The sequence below is a fragment of the Tachysurus fulvidraco genome, chromosome 13, assembly GCF_022655615.1.
Source record: "Tachysurus fulvidraco isolate hzauxx_2018 chromosome 13, HZAU_PFXX_2.0, whole genome shotgun sequence".
Lineage (NCBI taxonomy): Eukaryota > Metazoa > Chordata > Actinopteri > Siluriformes > Bagridae > Tachysurus > Tachysurus fulvidraco.
In genome coordinates, this window is record NC_062530.1 from 90,001 (window position 1) to 105,927 (window position 15,927).

Consider the following 15,927-nt stretch of genomic DNA (forward strand, 5'->3'; position numbering starts at 1 on the left):
ATTTAAAAGTGCAGAACTTTTCAATTCAGTTCAATTCCAGTTTATTTCTATAACACTTTTTACAACTGACGTCGTCTCAGAGCAGCTTTACAGGAACATAAACATAGAACAAAAGGTTATTATAAAGAATAATATAAAGATTAATATAACACAAAAGAACAAGTCCGAGGTGACTCAGGTGACTGTGGGGAGGAAAAACTCCCTTAGATGGTAAAGGAAGGAACCTTGAGAGGAACCAGACTCAAAGGGGAACCTCATCCTCATCTGGGTGACACTGGGGGTGTGATTATATAACCTCATCCTCATCTGGGTGACACTGGGGGTGTGATTATATAACCTCATCCTCATCTGGGTGACACTGGGGGTGTGATTATATAACCTCATCCTCATCTGGGTGACACTGGGGGTGTGATTATATAACCTCATCCTCATCTGGGTGACACTGGGGGTGTGATTATATAACCTCATCCTCATCTGGGTGACACTGGGGGTGTGATTATATATATACAGTCTGATAAATGTTGTAGTGATGTAAAAGATCACATGGAGTCACATCTCCTCTTTAGTATCGCAGAGTCTAACTGGAGCTGGTAGATCTGTAGATGTCTCAGGATCCTCACAGAGTCACCTTCATCTCAGTGAAGGTCCATAATCTTCATCACACGGAAGACGATCGGAGCTGGTACGATGTCTGGATGCCTCGGGATGGTAGAAAGAGAGAAGCAGTGGAAAGGGATTAACATATCTGCTGTTCATAAAAATGTGCGTCTGATGTAATAGAGCACAATATTATGGGATGTATTATGTGTACGTCTGACTAAAGAGATGAGTTTTTAATCTACATTTAAACTGGGAAAGTGTGTCTGAGCCCCGAACAGGAAGCTCTATCCCAGGAAGACTATTCCAAAGTTTGGGAGCTAAATAAGAAAACGCTCTACCACCTTTAGTAGACTTAGATATTCTGGGAACTAGCAGAAGTCCTGAGTTTTGTGATCTCAGAGAGCGTGAAGGATTGTAACGTGTTAGAAGACTAGTTAGATACATGGGAGCTAAACCATTAAGAGCCTTGTACGTAAGTAGCAGCAGTTTGTAATCAGTTCTAAACTTAACAGGTAGCCAGTGTAGAGATGATAACATTGGGGTTAAAGGTCATACTTTCTTGTCCTAGTGAGAACTCTGGCAGCTGCAGGACCAGAGTTTGACACCCCTGATCTAAACCAGCTTAAAGCCTGACCATGAATACCTGTGTAATTTTGTAAGCGATCTAGAAGAATGTTGTGGTCTATAGTGTCGAATGCAGCACTAAGGTCAAGTAGAACTAATAGTGACATACAGTCTTGGTCCGAAGCTAAGAACAAGTCGTTTGTAACTTTAACAAGTGCAGTTTCTGTGCTATGATGGGGCCTGAAACCTGACTGAAACTCTTCAGAGATGTTGTTCTCCTGTAAGAAGGAGCTCAGTTGAACAGACACAACCTTTTCTAGTATTTTAGACATAAACGGGAGGTGTGAGATAGGTCTGTAATTTGATAGTTCATTAGGATCTAAGTTAGGTTTTTTGATGAGTGGCCTAATAACTGCCAACTTAAAAGACTTCGGGACGTAACCTAAAGATAACGAGGAGTTAATGATATTAAGAAGAGGCTCAGCAGCTTTATGTAACACTCCTGTCAGTAGTTTAGTTGGGATGGGGTCTAGTGAACATGTTGTTGATTTAGCTGTAGTAATAATTTTATCTAACTTTTCCTGTCCTGTACTTGTAAAGCTGTGTAGTTGTGTGTAGAGCTTTAGGTGAGACTGAGTCACAAGATGCTGAGATGGACGTGTGTTCAGATCTCTGGGTTTTTGTTAATCTAGTCACTGTGCTAAATAAAACCCTGGGATTGATCTGGTTATTTTCTATGAGTTTGCTCAGGTGCTCAGAGTCCTGGCAGCTTTTAGAGCCTGTCTATAGCTGGACATACTGTCCTTATACACAGTTATAAAAACCTCTAATTTAGTTTTTTTCCACTTTCACTTGAGGAACTTCACTTCAGATCTGAATCCTGTTTGTGGTTCTTTTCCTGTACAGACGCATGAGGGAGAAATGTGTCATCAAATAGTCTTGTGTTTTAGAACGAAGGGTCAAACTGCCTTTGTTGGTTTTTAATGTTTTCTGCTCGCACACAGCTGAAGAATTTCAGCAGAAGCTGCTGAGAGGAATCAGGTGTGTTAATGCAGGAGAAACACCAGAGTACTGCAGCTCGAGCATCAGTCACTATGCAGGAAACAGCAGCAGGCTGCGATTTATTCACTTACTGCTTTACTGATAAAATCTGCAGACAGGAGAAAATCTTTTAGTGTGACAGAAATAAAACCACAGAACATCAAGGTGCTCTCACACACACACATATACACCAGTTTTGGAGCTAAATGATCAAAATTCTTTGTTGTATGAATAATTTATTCCTCTCTGAAGTAAAATGATGAACAGAAAAAATGTCACAGTGTTGTGTGTGCAGGAGTCGAATCCGTCCAACTGGATAATGCTGAATATCGTCACCACCAGACATTAAACAAGATTGTTACATGGAGGACATGATTGTTACGGTAGACAGATGGAGATGACAACGGAGTACAAACCAGATGTGTTTATTAAAACATGAAACGATCAACAGGCAGATAGAGCGAAAGATAGCAGGGATAATGAGGGTGATGATGATGAGAAAGACAACTCCAAACACAAACACGTCTTGACAGTCACAGATAATAAAATACACTTTCCTTAACTTCACAGTAGACAGGGGATGATGACGACGATGATGAAGATAACTGGAGAGAGAGACTATAAACTTCACAAAGGGTTTGTAGATTCAGGCAGGAAACGAGGATACACTCAAAAGAGATGCATGTATTAACGAGGCCGGATGGGGAATGAATGAAGGTGGCAGTCTTTTATACTGAGAGCAGGTGATTGTGAACAGGGGATGTGATCAGTAATCATGTGAAGCAGATCTTAGCAGGAGAGTGAGTGTGGAGCCTGGTGAATCCGTAACAGTGATGAAGTGTGCAGTATGTTCATCTGACATCAAACCCACGGGTCAGACAGCAGGAGTGATGGAGAAACATGCTGACTGATGACGTAAACAGAACGCAGTAATTTGCTTTAATCACACGGATTGTTAGTGAGAGGAAAATCTCCCTGGGGCAACATGAAGAAGAAACCTTGAGAGGAACCAGAGACTCTACAGGGAACTCATCCTCTTCTTGCTGAGAGTGTGATTATAAATCCTTACAGTGTAAGAGTTAAGGGACTAATGTGACCTGCAGCATGAGGCATATTTTATTTAACTCCTGCCCTGACGAGTGCTTGAGGAAGGTCATAATATTGTAGACACGAGGTAGAGGATGATCTATATCTGTTAGAATAAAGAATAAATATATCATGTGACTGTAATACAAACTCTATATAATTTAATTTAAAACTCATTATCGTGTGACCAATGGGAAGTGTTTTATGACTGAAGGACCTCTGATGATTTATAGATTCTATAGAAGATCTACCTCTGTCAACTCTGAACAACAACAACAACAACAACAACAATAATAAAAATAATAATAATAATAATAATAATAATAATAATAATAATAATAATACACCAAATCATATTTTTCACAAATGAGAAATTAGAGACAATTTTATTATATAAACTGATTTACACCATGGAGCTGCTCTTATATGCAGATATCACAGTCAAGCAGACTTTTTGGCAGCATGAGGCGTCTCCAGAAGCCGTCGACATACTCACCAAGCCGAACGATGGGTTTACATCTCAGACACACAACGCTGATCAATCTGCCAAAATACTGTGATTACTGTGTGATAATTGTGATCCAGATCCAGAGTCATGATTTTATCACAATGTTTCAAAAGAATTTAAAATATATTTAAAATATTTAGAAAAGTCACTGAATACAGCATCTGAATATAAGCCTTAAGGAAGATAGCAGGAAAGGAGACGCCTTTTAATACATTACTGTCAAACTAATTAAATAAAATGAAGATAATAAAACCTTGAAAATGTGCTTTAAAATATTAAATGAAAAGAAAACCCAAATAAAGCTGTCAGTAATTAAACGTGTAATGATGAATCTGTTAACTGACTTAGTTTTACATTTTTATTTAGCATTTTAAGCTGTTTGTGTTTTATTGTTTTGGTTTTGAATTATACTTCAACAGATATGAAAAGTCTGTCATAATAAAGATAAGCACTTAAATCACTTAAAGCCTGTTTTTGATGAATCTTTGGCTTTTTTAAATATTAGAGCAGCAGTGATATATTTCCATGTTCTCTCTCTCTCTCTCTCTGTCTGTCTCCCTGTCTCTCTCTCTCTCTCTCTCTCTCTCTCTCTCTCTCTCTCTGTCTCCCTGTGTCTCCCTGTGTCTCTCTCTCCCTCTGTCTCCCTCTCTCTCTCTCTCTCTTTCTCTCTCTCCCTCTGTCTCTCTCCCTGTCTCTCTCTCACCCTCTCTCCCTTTGTCTCTCTCTCTCTCTCTCTCTCTCTCTCCCTGTCTCTCCCTGTCTCTCTCTCTGTCTGTCTCCCTGTGTCTCTCTCCCTCTGTCTCCCTCTCTCTATCTCTCACCCTCTCTCTCTTTCTCTCTCTCCCTCTCTCTCTCTCTCTCTCTCTCTCTCTCTCTCTCTCTCCCTGTCTCTCTCTCTGTCTGTCTCCCTGTGTCTCTCTCCCTCTGTCTCCCTCTCTCTATCTCTCTCTTTCTCTCTCTCCCTCTGTCTCTCTCCCTGTCTCTCTCTCACTCTCTCTGTCTCTCTCTCATCCTCTCTCTCTCACCCTCTCTCCCTTTGTCTCTCTCCCTCTGTCTCTCTCACCCTCTCTCACCCTCTCTCGCCCCCCCCCCCCCTCTCTCTGTTGTGGTGACTTTTAGCACACTCTTCGTGGTGCCTTAATTCATCGTGATTAAACACACTTCCCTGAGTTTCCTTGATGTCCTACTGTAAACTCACCAGCTCTCTAACCCAGACCTGTTTGTCAGAGAGCATGAGAGATCAGAAACAGAGTTAAGTCTTGTTCTTAAAACCGATTGCCATGTCAGTGTGTGTTTAGTATCGCAGTACACACATTAATATCTGAGAGTTTCAGTCAGAAGTTAGTTTAAGTGTGAAGTTTGTACACTTTAATCTGTCATGACCAGCACACACTAGTGCACATTCTACTGTTTAACTGGAGAGATGAACAACCGCTCACTCACAAACCTCATTCTGTTTAGCAGTGCTTAGCAAACAAAAACACTAATTGCAAAAATTGATCACGTACACTAAGCGCTTAGCAAGCAGAATCAAATGCTGTGTCTTTCCTTCATCGCTCCTTCAGGCATTACTATACTATATTACTCTGATTGCACATTCTTGTATTTTATATAAAATATTACTTAATATTCCAATAACCTCTATTTTGTACATTGTGACAAAAAATCAACTTGTTTTTTTTTCTATTGTACTGTTGGTCTCTCTGTAGTCTCTCAGTAATCACTCTCATGCAGCAGTTTTCATGAAGAATGCTGATGGTTGGTGGACGGTTCAGTATAGACCTTGTGGTGCAGCTCTACACATTTGTTTCTTACCTAATGTTCTCCTGCATTCAGTAGAATTTGAAAGGATAAGCACAGTGTAACTGTGTAACAGCATTAACAGTAATTGCCTCGGGTATTTCGGCTTACAGGAGTTTGAAAACAGGAGAGATTCTTGTATGAAATTTATTAAAAGAATTTCAGCACCAGAAACATACGTCTCATCTAGGGTTAGGGTTAGGGTTAGGATAAGGATTAGGGTTAGGATAAGGGTTAGGATTATGGTTAGGGTTGGGATAAGGGTTAGGATTAGGGTTAGGATAAGGTTTAGGGTTTAGGATTGGGGTTAGGATTAGGATTAGGGTTAGGATTAGGATAAGGGTTAGGGTTTCATTCACACTGTATTTACAAAGCCTTCATCCAGAACCTTAACCCTATCCTGTACAGTGCTGAGCTTCTCATTTTAAACAACAATGCTGCTGAACCTGTGACATAACCTGTGACATAACCTGTGATAACATCATGAAGACATAGATAGGATCCAAATTTGATGTTTAATAAAACAGCAAGCAGAATAATCCAATTTGAGAGATAACAGGTAAAACTAAGACCAGTCAAAAATCCAAAACCAGAGAAACAGTCAGCGAAGCAGAAGTACACAATGACAAAGGGTCAAACACAATGACAAAGGGTCAAACACAATGACAAAGGGTCAAACACAATGACAAAGGGTCAAACACAATGACAACGGGTCAAACACAATGACAAAGGGTCAAACACAATGACAAAGGGTCAAACACAATGACAACGGGTCAAACACAATGACAAAGGGTCAAACACAATGACAAAGGGTCAAACACAATGACACAGTAGCAATGGTACAACGACTTAGTACTCACACTATCCCTCCTCGTCAATGGTTAGTGTGAGTGTGTCATATATATATATATATGTATGCAGGCAGGCTATGATATGGCTGGTGGGTGATGTAATGAAAAACAGTGTCAATTCTTCTGTCTCGAATAATACAACCTGAAGCAGGATAGCTGGTGTGCTATGTATCCGTCTCCGATGGGAAAGCTGTGACCTTCATAGGCGATTTTCAGGGTACAGTGTGGACTTAAACAGACACTTAATTTCTGCCAAGGTGCATAAGTTCTGGGTGATCAGACATGGTGGCTTCCTTTTCCCAGATTATGTGAGGGCAGGTCGGATGGTTTGAACATTGGGTTCTCATGAGATCTAGGTGGATGGCTAAGTTTTAGAGTCTCTTGTTAATAGATTAATAAATGACCTTAACAAAATCTGTAGTATTTCAGCTAGCATGGAATAAAAACTTCCCTAGCTCTTCATAAATTATTTCAATCTAAAAACTAGAGATCTATATTGAATATTAGGCCAAAAATAAGACTGCTGATTCTAAACAATGTGCTAGCTAACCCTTATTGTCTCTGTACAGCACGGGTTAAAGTGGTAAATTACCTGTTATTGGCCTCAGATAAGGGTTGTGTCTTCTTGCTAGTTACTTGCTCCTTACTTGACCTTTATTACGACACCATCTGTATGTTAGGGACAGATGGTGTGGAGATGTGCAGGCTGTTGAAAAGGGCAAAAAGTAAAGACTTTTTTGTGTATTTTCTTTAGAAAGTGAAGAATTCGGCCCTGTGTTCATCCAGGAGCCAGACCATGCCATCTTCTCTATGGACTCGGATGAGAAAGTTTTAATGAACTGTGAAGCGAGAGGAAATCCTGCTCCTACATACAGGTACAGATGTTACTTCATTAACATGGGGAAGACCTGATAATAACTGACATGAGTTTTATACATGGCTTTACTGTAATAACCAAGACTTTTACAGATTATAGATCATAAGACAGCACAGGTTTAACATGATATAAAGGGTTTGTTTATTATCTGTTGGGTTTAACTATTATTTGTATTTAAATATTATTTGTGTTTATAGTTCTCTGTTAGGGTTTGGATTGTCAAGATGTTGGGCTAATAATATTTTTAGATGTTGGGCTAATAATGTTCAGTATTTTGCATTGGATCTTGCTGGGATGTATTACAGCTTTGATGAGTGATTGTACTTCACAGACGGTTGATCTGTTGGATGAATCACAGACTGTAGCATGAAAGAACAGTTGCTCAGGCTAATTGATTTAGTCTATGGTATTTGACCGAACTGCCAGACACTGATACAATTTAATCATGGGTCATAATTTAGATCAATATCACTGTCTAGCCTCCTAATGCATAATGCACCATTTCCTACCAGGCTGTTCAGTTTCAAACAGTAGGGAAGTGTTTAGCATCAGGGAAGTGAAAAAAACCCATAATTTTAAATATAATTCACTGCTAGATTTTCTGTTTTTCATTTCATTGCAGTTTTCTTTCTCTAATTCACACTTTTGCATTTACAGATGGCTGATTAATGGAACAGATGTTGACACTAAGGCAGACTCACGTTACCGTAAAATTGATGGGAACTTGATAATAATAAATGCCAGCGAAGCCGCCGACTTCGGGAAGTACCAGTGCAGAGCTGAGAACAGCATCGGCACTGTCCTGAGCCGCGAAGCCTTCCTGCAGTTCGCCTGTGAGTAACACACTGTAAATCATTCTGCACTGTGAAAGGTGAAATGTAAATCAGCACAGATGCAGATATGAGCTCCGTTTGTCAGAATGAGCTCTTCAGAGAAAGTGTTAAGAGTAGCAGTAAAAGATTCTGTGCTGAAAAAGACTGAAATGCTGAAATAGGACAGGAAGATGATGCTCAGTCACACACTGTGGATCACACATTGTACTTCCTCTTTAGATCTGCTTAATTTAAACTGCATGAGGTCGTTCCCATTAGGAATAAAGTGAGGTGGCTGGTTCTGGTGGTTTCTTGGATGCAATCTAAGAACAGGCCTGACAATCACACTTATTAGTGCCCTAAGTGCTGAGGCTCACTGGTGAACTGGAGCAGAAAGCAAGTAATCCTTCAGGCTTTGCTTTAAAACATCAGCACAAGCCATGGATCGGAGGTCCAGAGCCACAAAGCTCAGTGAAAACACACTGATGGTTTTCTTCGCTGTTTCCCCAGGAGCAGCAGCCTTAAACCTCTCCCTGTAACATCTGCACAAATCGTCACTTCACTGTTTCCTAAACTCTTTTTCTGAACCTAGTGCATATGATGCAACACATTCTCACAGGCGTGGAGGTCGGACATGAGCTAAGTCGCAGATCGCAGTATTTTCTCTCTCTCTCTGCAGGAATGGACAGCACTGATCTCACAGCCAACTGATTTCCCTGAAGGCTTTTTATGAGTTTGTTTTCTCACTTCCACCTTTTATCATTTTGCTGCTAGCGGTGAGGTTCCTTCTGCTACTTTCAGGTTTTATGGACTTTTAAAACCAGCCTCAGGAACTCTGAAGCTGTGCTGAAAACCCTGGCAATGAGATTTTGTACATTTACACTCTAGCTCAAGTTTGTCAAGATTTCACATAAATGCCCTGTTTTGGAGATGTCTCTGGTTTTAACCTTGGCAGAAACATTAGCTGCCTGTCAGAAAGACAAAAGAACTGTTGTGCATAACGTATGGTGAGCATTTATCACCCTGTTGGAAGCTCAGGGATCTTTTCATCTTTTTTGTGTCGAGAAATCATTCGCATCTCGCTGGGTTCCTCATCCATACTATACAGGACATCAGAGCGTCTGTAGCTGGGAAATAATCAAGCCTTTTATGCAAGGCTCAGAAAAAAACTAAACGGATGATCAAATGTTGATTAAAAAAGGGAAATAAAATGTCAGTCAGCTGAAGAGCTGTACGTGTTCTTTATTATCTTTTGCTCCATGATTTAGGATGTATGGTGGATCCAACACTCTAGAGCTTTGTACATTGTGTAAAATTCCGAATGAAAGATCAGTGCTGGGTTTTAGTATTCGTCCTGCAGTCTGTGGATTGTTCCTATTGGACCCTTTTTTACATATAATCCTGAAGAGCTCCTAGTTTTGGACTAGTTTGCAGGCCACGCTTTAAAGGCTCCTTGAAGAACCGATCCAGCTCCCTTGTGAGATCATCTCTTGTATCTACACAAGTAGGAGGATGTGACTAAAGTAAATGACAGTTGCAGCAATCAGCATTGGGTTCTTCTTCACATTCCTCAGTGTTCCAGTGCCATCAGGGCACTCTGAGGCTCTCGTCCCGCTGGATCAGATTTTTGGATCCATTTGGAGTTGAGGACAAAGAACTGTGGGGTTTTTACAGAGCTGAGAAAGTATGATTATAGAAGAAACCTATTGGAGTTTCTGGGAGTTTATTCTCCAAACTGTCTCATCACTGCATCTTGAGTGAAATCTCTGAACAGAGAAAAAAAATCTTCTGTCTTAATTACACACAGTCAGAACCAGACAGATGATTAACTAAATGAGAAAAGCATCAACTTGGATCGATCGGTGCTTCATTTCCAATCTCTCTTCTCTCTCTTTTCCTCCATCTTGTTGAGGACAGATGAATATTGATCCCTGTAGTTGTGACTCATGTTACAGTGTGAGATGAAACCTCTGGAGAAAACGAGAGCCAATGAGGAAGACGGAGAAAATACAACAACAAAACACTGCAGCAGATTCGAATCTCTTTCCTGACTTTTTACCATTAATCCTCATTTGAAATTTAAACATCTTAATAAAATTTGTTTATTTTACTTCATATCACTTCATTTAATTCATATCACATAGCCTTGTCTTCTATTTAAAGATCTTCAGCTGTCTGTAGGAACTTTCTTCTTTTATTTCTTCAATCTCCTCTTAACAACAAAAGAAAATCTATTTTTCCATGTAGACTACAAAAGCCTCCATTGATTGTCTATAATTCATATGTCAGGGAGGAAGTGAGGGGTCGAGGATTCTGCACTGATATGGGAATAAAGAGCCGATGACAGCGACTGATAAATCAATAACAAACTCCATGACAAGACGCTTTAGAAGAGTTCAATTATTGAAAAGCTTTATTATTATTATTATCTCCTGACAGCTTGTTAGAGGAGCTCGACCTCTTCAGGAAACACTTTACACACTAATACCCGTGTTCTTCCCAACCCTGAAGACCGGGAGAGCAGGGGCAAGTAAAGCAGTGAGGACGTCACATGGTGTTTAAACACCCGAATACAAACACTGTAATCTCAGGTGACGCCATCAACCAGCTGTGTATTTATTTTCTGCAGAAGACAGTAACAACTTTCATCAATCGTCATTTAATAAAGGTTTGTGTTCGTGTTCTCAGTTAAACTGCATCACTTAGTTCTGGTAACCTACTGGTTAAGGTGTTGGACTACTGATCGGAAGGTCATGAGTTCAAATCACATATCCACGAAAGTGCTGGGCAACTTAGCAAGGCGCTTAACCCTCAGTTGTTGAGTTGTAAGGTCACCCTCAATTAGGGAGACTGCTAAATGCCATAAATGTAAAACCTTTTGTTTGTAGATCTTTATTTCAAAAGGTTTCAGGTTTTTTTGAAGCAATGGAAGTTTTAGACATCATTTTACAAGCTGTGTTTCTGGTCTGGAGCAGCAGCTGTGTGTGTGTTCAGTCATTTAAGATGCTCTTCTTCCATTTTACTGATTCTTAAACCTCTGAAACAGTGCATGATGATAACTACAGACAAGCGGTTGAATAATTAACCCTTTCAAAGCCGAGTGTTGAAATAGCGTTAATTAAAAGTCTAACATTTCACTGATTAAGTGCTTTGATATGTTTTATTGGTATTAAAGCAGAACACATCTTTAGGTCACACAGATTTGGGCATCACGGCCTGCACTCAAAACTCTACACATTATTTGTGTCAGATTTTCACTGCTGTTTCCTGAGTACACACCGATCTGTATAAGACTAATGTACGAGTTAGCTGAGAGGTCCAAATTAGTGAGAGATTCAGATCAGGACAGAAGACTAAAAGCTTTGGACTGTGGGAGGAACCTGGAGTCACCGGAGGGCAGAAGGACATGAAAGCAAGAACAAGAGACGGCAAGACAGTTCAGTTCAGATCATGGATTCCTGCGATGTTTTATCACCTTAGTGCAGAATTAAATTTGTCTTTATATTTGTGTGGAAGAGAAAAATGAAACGTTGCTCACAGAGCTGCTGTGGAAATGGTGTGAACAGTGTGACACCTACATGTCCTGTGTTCACAGTGTGTGTGTGTGTGTGTGTGTGTGTGTGTGTGTGTGTGTGTGTGTGTGTGTGTGTGTGTGTGTTCACTCTGACTGGTGTGTGTTTGGTTTTGAGATACATCACTGCTGTGTCTGATCTTCAGCAGAGGAATCTCATGAAGCTGAGGGATTCTGTAGTGACCAGAAATGTGGATTAAATTTTACTTGCAGGTGTTCAGATGTTCAGATGTTCAGGTGTTCAGTGTTAGTGGAAGCATAAACCTGACCACTGTTAGCTGAGTGCAGAGAGATTTGGAGTGTTTCAGAAAATCTATGAACGTTGATGTTTCAATCCCAATCTGAACTGTTCCTGTCTGTAACACTGACACTTTATTTAATCTGATTACTGCACAAGGAGCTGGTTTTTGTATAGATTAGATAAGAGGATGTGTATCAGATCTCATCACTATCATTCCAAATGCATTTACATGTGATAAATGTGCCCAGGTTAAGATGAGTAAATAATGGGATCACTGGGATCACTGGGGTCACTGGGATCACTGGGGTCACTGGGGTCACTGGGATCACTGGGATCACTGGGGTCACTGGGATCACTGGGGTCACTGGGATCACTGGGACCAAACCCAGGATCAGTCAGTGAGTGAGGACATCACGCTGCTGTTTGTCAAACTAAACTAAACTAAACTGACTATTTTAAATAGATCTACTGCAGTGACCTTCAACATATTTGAGCAATAATGAATCCTCCTAAAGAAAAGAGCAATGAGCAAAACTACTACTAATGATACAAAATTAAAATAAAATACATCTTACATACATTATACATTATAAACTTTATATAACACACGTATATATACACACATTACATTTTTTACATTTAATTGTATAGCAATTTTAACAACTCACATTGTCTCAAAGCAGCTTTACAGAAGTATAGAAAAAGAAGAAAGGAAAAAATATAATAATAAGAAGAAGAAGAAGAAGAAGGAGAAAAATTAGAAGAAAATAAATAAATTATTATATACAATTAAAATTAATTGAAAAAGATTAACTTAATATAAAATACTATATATATTTATCCCTGTCCCTAATGAGCAAGCCGGAGGTGACGGTGGCAAGAAAAACTCCCTGAGATGATAAGAGGAACCTTGAGAGGAACCAGACACAGAAGTGAACCTCATCCCCATCTGGGTGACACTCTACAGTAAATAGTGTAAATGTAAATAATGTCCTTTCTACGACAGTTTATAACAGTGCAGCCGAGAGCTCCTGAGGAACTAATGGGTCATCATAAACTCTGAGTTCAGCTCAGACCTGCTGATAAAGACCAGAACATACAGCTGACACACACAACATTGGTACAGAAGAAGACATGACAGTCTCCGGGTGGCTTCATACACAACAACCCCATGAGCCCCCTGCTGGAGACTGTAGTACTCGAGGTAGGCGTGACGGATCATAATAAAAAAGATCTCTCAGGTGCTGTGGTGCGAGACATTAAGTGCCTCACAAAAATAGATCATTTAATTTCTAGGTCATGTTGATTTTTCAATTAAAAACATGTTTTGAGAAACAGAGAGAAAAAATAAAATGCGATAAAATGTCAGTTACTGTGGATAAGGGAGTGTTGTTAATGCTGGATATGTAATAAGACAATGTTTACTCAGAACTATAATCATACAAATGTCTTGGACTTAAAATTCCTGAGCTGGTATTTGGAGAGCTCTTTAGGTGTTAATGGCATTGGGTTAAGCTGCTGTAAATACCATTCAGTCTTCACTGGTCAGCTTTAGAACTTTTCCCCTCACAGCTGAGCTTCTGCCTTGGACACGAGCAGTAAATCTGAGCAGGTCTCCGGCAGCGCATCACATTCTCTCATACACAGCACTCGCCCTTTAATCTGCAGGTCAGCTTCATCTCCTGAACCATAATCACTCTAACAGTGTGTGTGTGTATTTACAGATCTCAGTGATTTCATCGGGCGAGCGAGAGGAGCCGTGTCCGTCAGAGAAGGTCAGGGGGTAGTGCTGATGTGTATGCCCCCTCCCCATTCACCCGGTAAGCTGCCTCACTCTCTCTGCCTCACTCTCTCTGCCTCACTCTGTCCTAAAAGTAAAATAGAGATGTATTTAATGTATTTAATGTATATAATTCTATGGAAAGCAACAAACGCAAGCAATTTGAATCAATTGATTCATTACAACTTTAATTCTGACTGATGGATAATTCCCAATTACTGTCTGCTTATTAAAACACGCAAAGAATAAAACATAATTTAGATTAACGGAGACCAACAGAAGTCAGTGAGGTGGGTACAGAGGGGGGTATTAGGAGGGCAGATAACTCTGAACATGACTCCACTCCCACCAGTGCGGAGGATGTTCAGTAGTGTCCCATAACAGTGTTAGGATTCAGAGAGCTGATTTAGGGCTTTTACAGCCACGTCATCAAGCTGCATCAGCTGATAATCAGCTCTTCATGACGTGCACCAACGCGTTACGACTTGAGCAACGCTGCTGCTGCGATTTAACCTCCCTGCTCCGACCCCGACTCCTAATAGCCAGAACCCGTTGTTCGTGTACCGATGATGTTATAATCTTCATGTATTCGGGCTTTTTTTTATCCTTTCTTTATTTATTTATTTTTATTTATCTATTTATTTATTTTCAAAACATGTAAGTGAGCATATTAATACTATGTATGATTAATGGTTCTGCTGCTATAAAGGGGTCTATTTTATTCTCCAGTTTTATAAACCCCCCCCCCCCCCCCATAAATATGCGCACAGAGAACAGAATACTGGCCAACACTAAAAATATGCATTTTAATAAATGTATGCACATCACTTAATAAAGCTTCATTTGACAAAGTGGTCCTGACTGAAATGTATATAATCATTTGTAAATATCGGCCCAATGTTTTTGTCTACGTCCTGTTTTCTTTAGATTCATGGCATAAAATCCCAACAAATCTGTTTAAGGTTCAGGTTGTAATACTACATGGGAAGGCTTTGTGCTTTGTTGTGATTGTCATGTGATGAGTGATGATAAGGTCAGTGCTGTTTTCAGGTGACTCATGAGCACGTTAATGCTGACAGAGTGCTGAGGATCAGCATTATCATTATTGGAAGGAAATAAGAAAAATAGTCCTGTTAAATCCTCTCTCTCTCCCTACACCATGTGCACTGTAAATCTTCGGCCCTTTGCTGACACGCTTTCATCAATGTCCACATCTGTGAGACATATTTATGTTTGGCAGGTCGTGTGGGTGAGGTTTTCTCCTTGAGTTCAGTCTTCTTCTCAGAGTGTCATCCTATCTTCATCAGCTGCTAGTTTATTACACTGCCACTCCTAACACTAAAGCATGATGGATTCTCAGAGTCTGGAGGAGAATGTGTGTGTCCTGTCACACTACCTATGGTCTCATCACAATGCTGAGTGCAAAGAGCTGGGACAACATCAACAGTAACTAACATTCATATAGAGGAGCTCACAGGTTTGCTTGTTATCTGCTCCAACTCCAACCGGTTGAGAGAACACGCAGGAGTGAAGCTTCAGCATCATGGACTCAAATTTACTGGATCATTAGGAATGAAACAGATTCTTATACAGACAATTATCTCCCACAGCAGGGAATGTCTTCTGCATGAACGTATCCCAAACCCGCTGTTTAATATTCATCTCTGATGCATCATCATGTGTGCAGCTTCTTGTTCTACTGTTTCACCTAAAATTATCTGCAGCTCTTTTTTTTTTTTGAAGGTAAATTCAACAGCTGATTGTTTTATTAAAGCCATTTCATTTAAAAAGTTTCTTTAAATATTTAAAAAATTAACATTGACAAAAGCTACAAACTGAAAATATCAATAATGACTGATCTCTAGACCAGAGAGAGAGAGAAATAAATATTTGTTGGGAGAAAAAAGAGACTGCATGAGTCTTGATGTGTACCACCCTCTTACCCTGAGGTGGAGGGACCCGTGGAGCAGTGCTGTAGATCTGAGGGTGTGAGGTGTAGTGTGAGGAGTAATGAGGGCTTTGGGGTAAGAGGAAACTGATCCATTTTTGGCTTTGTAGACAATCATCAGTGTTTTGAATGTGATGTGTTCAGCTACAGGAGCTGGTGGAGGAGCGCAGCAGTGTGGTGGTGTGGAGAACTTAGTGCCTTTTTACACCCGGACACTTCGTGTGTTGTCTCTGATCCGATATCTGTCT

General features: G+C 40.1%; 1 protein-coding gene across 1 annotated transcript in view; it reads left to right on the forward strand.

Moving 5' to 3' along the window:
* The window catches only part of cntn5 (contactin 5), a 127,684-nt gene that overhangs the window by 50,492 nt on the left and 61,265 nt on the right, over positions 1-15,927 (forward strand). The window contains exons 4-6 of the mRNA XM_047822698.1: positions 7,205-7,325; positions 7,985-8,160; positions 13,676-13,771. Of these exons, the coding sequence (XP_047678654.1) occupies positions 7,205-7,325; positions 7,985-8,160; positions 13,676-13,771 (393 nt within the window). The remainder of the gene's footprint in view (positions 1-7,204; positions 7,326-7,984; positions 8,161-13,675; positions 13,772-15,927) is intronic.